Raw genomic sequence first — 9,943 nt, forward strand, 5'->3', positions numbered from 1 at the left:
GATTTACTTATTTTAACTATAAAACTAATAGAATGTTTAATTGCCCTTTTTGCCATTTTATCTGCCCTCTCGTTTCCTTTCTGCGACCTTCTCTGCTCTTCATGTTTTTACGCTCAGCTGACTCCAACGTCAGGCGGACGCGCACGCTGACGTAAACGCGCCGTCCCCGCCCCTGCGCGCGCCCGCCGAACCCTTTCTTTTTCTAACTTTTTTGAGATTCATCAAACAGGCGGGAGAAAAAAAAAGAAACATAAAAAATTAATGCTAACTAATTTCATATTTCTTCATAAAAGTGAAAATAAAACCACTCAGAGGAAATAAGATCAAAGAAACAGACGGAAGTCCTCGTCACCAGAACAGAATATTATTGTTCTGATTTATGGCTGAAGATTGAATGAAAACATGACAATTTATCAACATCCCATGAATGTGTTAAATTCTTCATTTACTGCGGTAAATATGAAATCATTTAACCACCTCAGAATTCTCAGAATTATAGATGTAAAACAATAAAGGTTGCTGCTGTGTTTACCTGATCAATCAGCTTTTATTTAACACAATCAGACACGTGCCGCCTGTTGGTCTAGCTGCCACTCTAGATCTACATTATTTCTTGATTAAATAAAAGTGAAATAAATTTACTTTGGGGAAAATGTCAAATTTCTGACTAAAGATGTTTTAAATTAAATATGAAAGAATGCTACAATAAAAATAGTGTTGATAATCTTATCTTATTTAGTATTAAATTAATTTATATATGTTCCCCAGTTATGGGAATATGCCTCTGACATCATAAGGACATGCTGAATGGAAGGATTACTGTACCGTCTCTATTATAGAACTACAAAGGCCCTAATGTCACTATAATCCATCTGATCCCACAGATAAAAGTCACTATAATCCATCAGATCCCGCCGATTAAAGTCACCATAATCCATCAGATCCCACAGATTAAAGTCACTATAACCCATCAGNCTATAATCCATAGATGAGAGCAGGGACCATATAGTGAACCTTATAGTGAACTCATTAACTGACCGTTCAGAAAGATGATCACTGCTTTTTGCTCCGTTGGTCACATAACTCCTCCTCCACCGTGCAGTGCCTGCACCATCTTTGTTATTAGTCGCCGCTGTCCGGTAGCGACAGCCTGTGGTGACAGCGGGCTGCTATGACGGCTAATCCCATATTGATTTGAAAGGAGAGCTCTCCTGGCAAAGCATTCTGGGATATATCTGCTCCTCCAGTGACCATGGATGATCTACTTTTCAAGGTGCATTATGGGAAATTTTTAGTCCACTACTTTTACATCCACTAGACGTTTGGACACCCATTTAAAATGGCGTAACCACGTCATAGTGATTAGAGTGGACATTCGGACAGTCTATGTTCCAGAATAGTGTAACAAGAGGAGGAGGAGGAGAGTCTATCCATCAGCACCTGTGGTGAGATGGACCCCTTGGCAGAGGACAACGCTGGACCAAGGCTGGTAGGAGGAGCATCTGGCAGAGTTCATCCTGTCAGAGTCCAGGGAAGAGTGTCTGTCTCTGGGATCATCAAAATAAAAGCTGATTCAGGGTAAAATCGGACTGCAGCTCTTTAAACTAGAGGTGAGCCATACTGGGAGGTTTTAATCAATCCGATACCAATTAAATACAGGATCAGTATCGCCAATATCGATACTGATACTTTTTGCTTCCAAGCTTGGTGTATCATGGAACTGTTAAACTTTCTGCGTTTTTGTAATTTTTATTTTATTATAACAGTTCAACAATAATAATATTAATAATGTTATATTCATATAGTTTTTTTACTAATCCACCTCGTATATATTATATCTGTCAATCCTTATGTAATTTTGTTTGTATTGTGTGCACCTGCCTGTTTCTTTACTTCTATAAATGTCCCCGTCGTGGGATAAATAAAGGATTTGTTAATGTTAGCCCACTTAGATAACAGGTTTTAATGGGTTTATTCAAGGTCTTAATTAAACTTATGGCTCCAGTAATATATGACATATAACAGTTCATCTGACGGTGATCACTCTTATCTACCTAGATATTCTCTGGAGGTCTGAAACGCCTCTGTCAGTGACGTCTGTCTATTGTGTTTATATAAGCTTGTGGTGTTTCCACTGTATTTAACCTCAACCCATACAGCTGTTTTTTTCCTTTACAGTTTAAAATATAACCAAACGGCTCAGGAGCAGCAGCGTGGTTGTTTGTGTGTCGAGTGGAAAGAGAGTGGGCGGGGCCAGGCTGAGCCTGCTGAGCCAGTGAGGAGATGGGAGGGAGGAGCAGCAAACTGCAGTGACACAGACAGACTGGTGAATCTGCTGCAGTTAGTGCATGCAGGAGAGAATGAAAATTATTGATCTTGTTAAACGAATATTGTTTAATATCAATGCCCACGTTGGTATCGATAGTATCGATCCTTGGATTGATCCGCCCACCTCTACTTTAAACTGATCTCTGCATCGATAACCAATGTGTGGAAGTTGGAATGTATCAGAGCAGCCCGGCCTAATTCTGGACTTGATTCTGACAGAGAATCGGTGGGGGAGCTAAAGATTAGGGAAATGGTACAGAGACCTTCCAGTCTCAAAGAGCCAAAGATCATTAATGCAGATAAAAATAAGGCTGTTGGACGAAGGTGTGATGCTGCTTTAAACATTTTCCTGATTTTTGATTCCAGATTAAATGAGATCAAAGTCTAAAGACACACAGATCATTCAAAGTTTTCTTTCCTAAAGATCTTTTGAATCTTTTGAGCCCATTTCAAATATCTCACAAACAAAGTGACATGAAAAAGGACTTCCAATGAAACCTACAGGGGTGTGATTACTTTTGGATTGAGTTAGCTTCCCAGGAGGGCATATCTGGTGATCATGCTAAAGCAGCCTACCTGGAGGCAGCACAGTTGAGGCCTGACCGGTCCAAAGGGCCTGAGCAGAACTGGCAGCTTCAAACAGTGCAATGGGGGTTTGTTGATAAGATCTGTTCCCAGAGGTCTCAGCAGAAGATGGTTCTTTGGACTTTTTATGGGATAAAATCCCTGAAAAGGATAGTTTTTTGGAGAGTTGCAGAACAACAGGAAGCAGAACCTTTAAGCTTATTTCCAAACCAGATTGGATCAATGCAGGTTACAGTTTGACCTTTGCATAGTCTGATATCACTGCTGTTCAGCAAAACAGCAGAGAGCAGGAGGAGCTTAGAAAGGCATTAAGAGGAGCTGATGCTGCAGTCCAGCCTCTGAAGATCGGTCCGGCCGGCCATGGCTTACAGTCCGCTGTGTCTGTTTCTGCTGCTGAGCAGCTACGCTCTGGCACGTAAGTTTTTACCTTCACTAACAGAAACACCCGCACAGGTTCCTCGTCTCGATTTAACTTTTGGTCAGAACAGGAGGAAATCACCATAGCAACCAGTGTCTCAGCATTTTCTGGGCCTCTGGTTGGTTCGTTAGTCTGCAGCCTCCTCTTCCTCTGATGGACCTTCAGTGGGACCTCAACATTCCTCCATGTCTGGTTTAGCATCAGTCTTCCTGCTTTAACTCTGAATACATTTTTAAAACCCTCTAAAGGAAGCTCAGCCAACTGCAGCCTCAGCGTCTGGTCACTGAGCCAAAGAGAATAGAACCGACCCAAATGTGTTCGATGCATCTGACTGTTTTTCGCTGGACCTTAACTTTCATCTCAGCTCCATCATTTTAATCCTGTTTATCCTTTTGTTTTCAGAGGATGTCCAGGAAACGGCTTCATGTCCGAGTAAGTTCCCAAGCACAGCACACACTGCATGAATCTGTGGTTCTGACAGGGTCTGGTTCAGGAGCTGACTTAATGCAAGCAGGCAGAAATCTGCTGATGGATCAATGCTGCTCTCTGAACTCGGCCTGTTTGCTGAGATAGCAGCAGGAGCTGATGGACCTATATAGTTCCTGCCTCAGAGGGGTTCAAAGGTGGGCTGTCCCAGGATGACAGGAGGACCGACCGGTCTGTTGACCCATGATGCAAGGCTAGGGATGCACAGGAGGGCATGAGGTCGCCTGTAAGGGTTTGACTCAACCATGCATTCAAGGCGAACATGCAGACACTGTTGTCTCATTGCAGTGGCTTCAAGATTCAAGGCCCAAAGGAAATACGTGTACCAGTACGTCGCAGACAGCCGAAATGGAGTGGTCGGTTCTGCCGGCCTGCAAAACGGCCTTAAAGTCACTTGTGAGGTAAGAAGCAGTTGAGCTGATAGCAGCGTCTATCTGAGGTCCCCTCTCTGATCCATGGTGTCTGCAGGTGGAGATCCAGATCCCCCAGATGTGCAGGTTCATCATGGTCACCAGGGACTGCTCTCTCAGCGAGGTGTCCACCATGGATGGTCAGCCTGAGCCGTTCTACAGCCCGGCGCCTGGCTCCGACGTCTTCAGAGCCAGCATGGAGAAGTCAGTACATAATCATGCAGGAACAGAACATTAACTGAGGATTCTCAGGATCCATGAGGAGGGGTAGGAAGAGCTGTTTGGTTGCTCTTCGTTTCTCAGAGCAAAGGTGTCATCCCTGCAGGTTGGATGATACCAACAGCAACCTTACTGATGCTCGAATGAGACATGTTAACCCGGTAATATAGGAACTTACTCTAAAGAGGATGTTCTGTTTTAGTTTTCCAGGGGAGAAAACCAACCTCATTGGTCCAAGAATAGAAGAGGATCAGAACCAATGACATAGAATCAGGCTTAGAGATGATAGGACTGGGTGAAAGGCAGTGGTCAGAAACATGGTCCATGTGCAGAAATTTGAGGAATCTTTGCCGCTCCTCATGGACATGGCAAGGACGAGGAAGTCAGAAAACAGGAAGTAATGCTGGACGACTGATAACAAAGGCTTTCAATAATCTGGCTGCATCTACAAGTTTGGGGCTTACTTAAGAAGGAGGACCACAGGTGGACTGAATGGGCAATCAGAGCAAGGGTAAGACAGTAATGGGAATGACGAGGCCAGTTTAATGAATATCTTAAGCAACAGGACTGCAGCTCTGCCAGACCTATTATTTCAGAAGGTTTTGGTTATCTGTGTCAGTCCAGCTTAATTGTGGTTTGTGTTTAAAACGATGGTAAAAAGGTCATTAAATGCAGCGTGTTTCTGCAGGAGTCCTCTGAGGGTCATAGTCCACTCAAACAGCCATGTGGAGGTCTACCCTGAGGAAGACGAGCCTGTCAACATCCTCAACATCAAGAGAGGAATCTTCTCTGCCTTCATGGTGCCCATCATGGAGGACGGACAGAGCAGTCTTATGGTTAGAGTCCCATAGTGACACCGGAGCTTAAAGTTATAGTGGAGGATTTTCAGAAATTTTAGGAAAGATCCGCCCTCTCCACTTAAGAAAAAGAAAGGCACATCCACAAAAATGTACCTGCTCCCAAGAAGGAATGCCTTTTAAACAAGTGTGAGAGTGTGCACGAGCACATTTCTCCAAGTGCACCCTCTGTTTAATAGTTGCTGTTTTACTTTCCAAAAGAAAATCTGCAGTTTCTCCACTATATCCTTACGTAAGCATATCACCAGAATGACTGACAGTTAGGAGGACCACTGATTTGGCTGATCCACCCGGAAGGAGCATCCTCCACTACACCTTTAATCTAGTTCAGATTAAACCAGATGAATATGCAGTGAGATGGTGTAAGTGAGCACTGAGCTGATCTGAGTTGGTGTTTTCTCCAGAGCACCATCCATGGGCGCTGTCTGACAGCACACACTCTTCATTCCAGCCAGGAGGTTCGTCTCTCCAGAGACCTGTCCCAGTGTGACCAGTTCTACGGCAGGAAGCCCACCAGTAGCCCAGTAGCTCTGCTGCAACAGCTGGTGAGGAGCTGCTTCCAAAGTTTTGGTCCTGCTGCAGATGTTCAGGTAGAAATATCTTAGCGTCTGCACCAAGGTTTAGGATGAAAGCAGTTGGAGCCCCTCAGGGTGGGGCGGCACCCTGAGGGGCAACAATCATTTAGAGTCCAGAGGGTCAGGATGATCATCCATCCATCCATCCTCCACCCTCAGCCCACTGTAACCATGGTAACCACAGCCACGGTGACTCTGCAGAGAGGAACGCTGAAAAGTGGACAGTCCCCTTGTTTAAGTTGTCTTCTTGTCTGTCCACACCAGTCCATAAGGTGCGAGGGTCAATGGAGCTGCTGAAAAGCAGCCGCTGGGAGGAGTTCTTCCTGCTGCTGCTTTCTGGCTGCTCTGTGCAGAAATTACGACTAACTTAGACTCTAATTTCCTGGTTTCAGCAACACCCCATCTCCAAACTCATCAGCAGCTCTCAGAGCTGCAGATATCTGTTGGATAGCCGGGGGACACACGTCAGCACGGCCTCATGCACTGAGACGCACCGATACCTCCCCTTCTCCCACGGGTGAGGGTGGATCATGGCACATGTTTCCGTACGCCGCTGAAGGTTTCTGACCTCCTGCTTTTCTGTCGCAGGGAAAATGGAATCTCATCTGTGGTAAAGCAGGATCTTAACTTTCAAAGTGTGAAAAGGATCAGTAGCAGAGGTTTTGGTGAGCTTTCATGATTGGCAGCAGTCCCATTTTTGTTTTAATTTGGGAACTAAAACTTGAAGTCTTTGTCCTCAGATGTTGAGCCCCGGCAGGCAAAGCCTCTACACTTTGATGAACCGGATGATAAAACCGTAATCCGCACCAAGGAGGACATTCTGAGCATCCTGCAGGAGCTGGTAGCGCTAGCGAGCACAGATCAAGGCCAGAAGAGGACCAGCCTTTTCCACCAGCTGGTGTCCAGCATGAGGTCCCTGAGGAATGAGACTCTCAGCCAAACAGTAGCTGAGATGGTACGAGTGTCCAAGTGGCTGACCTTCCAGGCTCTGTTCCAGTGCGGAACGGCAGAATGCACCAGTGCCATCCTGCAGGTCATCTGGACCATAGAGGGGGTCTCACTGGAGGTAGATGCTCTGGTCTACCTGCTGGGTCTGCAGGCCAATCCTGATGCAGCACGTGTGCGAGATATGCTCAGCATGGCTCAGTACAAACAGAGCAAAGCCATCATGTATGCGCTGGCAAACACGGTGAAAAGGTGAGTAAAGGCCTCAGCAATAGATGCGTTTAAAGTTCATGGTCACAGTCACAGCGTTTCCTGCCCTCACAGCTACGAAAACAAATTGATGTTGTTTTGTTCTCCTAATCTAGTCTTAAAGTCTTGCTGCTTGTGGTCTGAAAACATCTGGAAAGAACTTTTTTTTGTAGGAAACGCAGAACATATGATTTCCTCCTTCATTAGGGGTGTAGAAATCTGTCCAGGGATCTGGAATGTCATGATAACCATGCTGGGTCAGATACTTGTCTAGTAACCATAGATTATCGCTACCTTTCAAGGTGCATTGTGGGAAATTGTGAGTACACAACTTTTTCATCGCCAAGACATTTGGAAACTCATTTAAAATGGCGTAACCAATATATAGTAACAAACTCAAAACGTAGGGCCCAGAATTCAAGCAAGACAGATGGTGGAACATTTAGAGTATGCTACAAAACTCTCTTTAATAAAAGCTCATGTATAATCTGCTGTTGTTGAAAACATACAGCGTAAATAGGAAACAGGAACAGGTGGATCTGATGAGGAACAGGGCAGAGCTAGACAGGTGAAGGAAATGAGCAATCAAGCCAGCCATCAGCGCCAAGATCATGACATATAGTGATCAGGGCGCACATTCGGACACGGCCTTGGTAGACCTTAGCATGTTGAGCTTACATTAACCGCCCATCACCCTGGGATACAAGATTTCAGCTACAAATGCAAATAAACTTCACAAACCGTTTAAATAGTTAATTATTAAACAATATAAAGTTATGCTGTGAATATGAGGTGACCCTATGACATCATCAGACCTGTTGTTTCTCTAAATATTAACATGCTAACACTCTCAGCTCATCATTCTGAACTGGAAGATGGTTTGAAACTTGAAATCTGTTGTACAACCCAAAAATGTTGTAAATCACAACATTTAACCTTTCCACATGCTATCCAAAGCTAATGATGCTACTGATGCTAATGCTAGTTATAGTTAGGTTTAGCATCTGGGACCTGATACATAAAGTGGTTCTGAAGCAGCTCTGCTTTGTGGACAGGTTCTACAAAGGAGGAGTAACTCCAGAGATCAAGGAGGTGTCAAAGTTCATGGAGATGATCTTAAACGAGTGCTCGGAGGACAACCGCGACTCTGAATCCCCTTCAGATCCTCAGGAGGAGGCCTTTCTCGTACTCAGAGTGAGATGTTTCACCAGCCTTTGCAATGTTTCACCAGATTACGGAAGTTTTGTCCGGTTCTTAGTGGAGTTTTCTTTTCCTCACCTGCAGGTTGTTGGTGTCATGGGTCGGGCTATGCAGGACGTCAGTCCATCGCTCATCTCCTCTATCCTGGGATGCATGAAGAAAACTAATATACCGTTATCAAACCAGAAAGCAGCCATCCAGGCCTTCAGGCTGATGGAGATCACTGATGAGGTGGCTTCTTCTAATTCACATGATGACATCACTGTGACATCACCGTAACACTGGCTGAGGCTACTATTGTTATCAGACCTCTGAGTGGTTTTTATATTTGGCCCGGCACAGATTCGGCGTTCCCTCCTGGAGGTGTACCGGGACCCTCAGAGTTCAGCTGACAAACGTCTGGCAGCCTACATGGTTCTGATGAAGAACCCGGACCAGTCCGTCATCAGAGAGATTACAAATGCTCTAAGAGATGAAAAGGATGAGCAGCTGAAGAGCTTCGTGATCTCCCACCTGCACAACATCCACAGCTCTGATGAAAATCCTGAGTGAGCATTTAGGTCCACCCTGGACAGGTCACCAGTCCATCGCAGGACACAGGCACAAAAAGTCACACAACCATTCACGCCCACACTTACACCTAAGGAGAATTTAGAGAAGCCAGTTAACCTAACAGTCCAGTTTTTTACTGTGGGAGGAAGCCAGAGTACCCGGAGAGAACCCAGGCATGCTCAGGAAGAACATGCAGACCCCATGCAGAAAGACCCTGTGTTTCCTGACAGGAGTTGAACCCAGGACCTTCTTGCTGCAGGGGTCAGGCAAACCATCTAGAGGGGGAAGCACAGCTTTGCTGGCACTGTTTTCAGTGGGAGGGAGCTGCTGACCCTGAATGATCGAAACATCGCTGGACAGTGGAAGGAATACACGCCTTCCATGGTGGAAGAAGAGATGGGGGCTGAGAGCCACATTTGTTCATCACCCACGTTGAATTCACAGTGGCTTCCTGAGTATCTCTAGATATTGTCAGGCTATCATGGCTGATTTGCCTCTCCAACATTGCTTGGAGGTCAGGGACAGTGGCCCCTGGATAGGCAGACTGGGGTGGTGGTCCCTCCAGCATAAGAAGGGGGGCCAGAGGGTGTGTTCTAACTACAGGAGGATCACACTCCTCAGCCTGCCTGAAGGCCTATGTCAGGCTGCTGGAGAGGAGAGTCTGATGGAGGAACCTCGGCTTCAAGAGGAGCAGTGTGGTTTTCTCCTGGCCCTGGAACAGTGGAGCAGCTCTGTACTCTCTACAGACTGCTTGAAGGTTACCCATCTAGGCCATATTTGTTTAGTGGGTTTTAAAAAGGGATTCAAATGTGTCCCTAATGGGAGTAGGGGTCCCTTTACTATGGGCCATACGGTCTCCATACAAGAGGAGCAGGAGTCTGGTCCATATCGCTGGCATTCACTTGGACCTGTTCCCAGTGCAGGTTGGACTCTGACAGAGCTACCATCTGTTAGCGGTGCAGTCAAGGGGGTCTGGTTTGGTGACCAGTGGATTTCCTCCCTGGAGACTTTTCCACTTCAGGTTGGAGGACTTTAGTAACTTGGTGTCCTGTTCACTGATAAGGGGAGACTGGAGGTGGAGATCCATAGACGGATCGGTGCTGCTGCTTTAATCCAGAC

General features: G+C 45.7%; 1 protein-coding gene across 1 annotated transcript; it reads left to right on the plus strand.

Annotated features, from left to right (window-relative positions):
• Positions 1–3,264: 3,264 nt before the first annotated feature.
• Positions 3,265–8,824, plus strand: LOC107101556 (apolipoprotein B-100-like). Its single transcript, XM_015400510.1, has 12 exons — positions 3,265–3,328; positions 3,734–3,763; positions 4,106–4,218; positions 4,286–4,431; positions 5,135–5,282; positions 5,708–5,848; positions 6,271–6,395; positions 6,467–6,543; positions 6,619–7,075; positions 8,128–8,266; positions 8,357–8,503; positions 8,615–8,824. The coding sequence occupies exons 1-12, from the start codon at positions 3,274–3,276 to the stop codon at positions 8,822–8,824; spliced, it is 1,788 nt and encodes a 595-aa protein (XP_015255996.1). The 5' UTR covers positions 3,265–3,273.
• The last annotated feature ends 1,119 nt before the right edge of the window (positions 8,825–9,943 follow it).

The sequence above is a fragment of the Cyprinodon variegatus genome, unplaced genomic scaffold (assembly GCF_000732505.1).
Source record: "Cyprinodon variegatus isolate N-32 unplaced genomic scaffold, C_variegatus-1.0 Scaffold1112, whole genome shotgun sequence".
Lineage (NCBI taxonomy): Eukaryota > Metazoa > Chordata > Actinopteri > Cyprinodontiformes > Cyprinodontidae > Cyprinodon > Cyprinodon variegatus.

Excerpts from the sequence above, each read along its gene's own strand:
- LOC107101556 (XM_015400510.1), top strand. The coding sequence starts at position 3,274 with ATGGCTTACAGTCCGCTGTGTCTGTTTCTGCTGCTGAGCAGCTACGCT. Across the intron at positions 4,219-4,285 it reads GCCTTAAAGTCACTTGTGAG|GTGGAGATCCAGATCCCCCA; the intron begins GTAAGAAGCAGT and ends TGGTGTCTGCAG. Across the intron at positions 8,504-8,614 it reads TGATGGAGATCACTGATGAG|ATTCGGCGTTCCCTCCTGGA; the intron begins GTGGCTTCTTCT and ends GGCCCGGCACAG.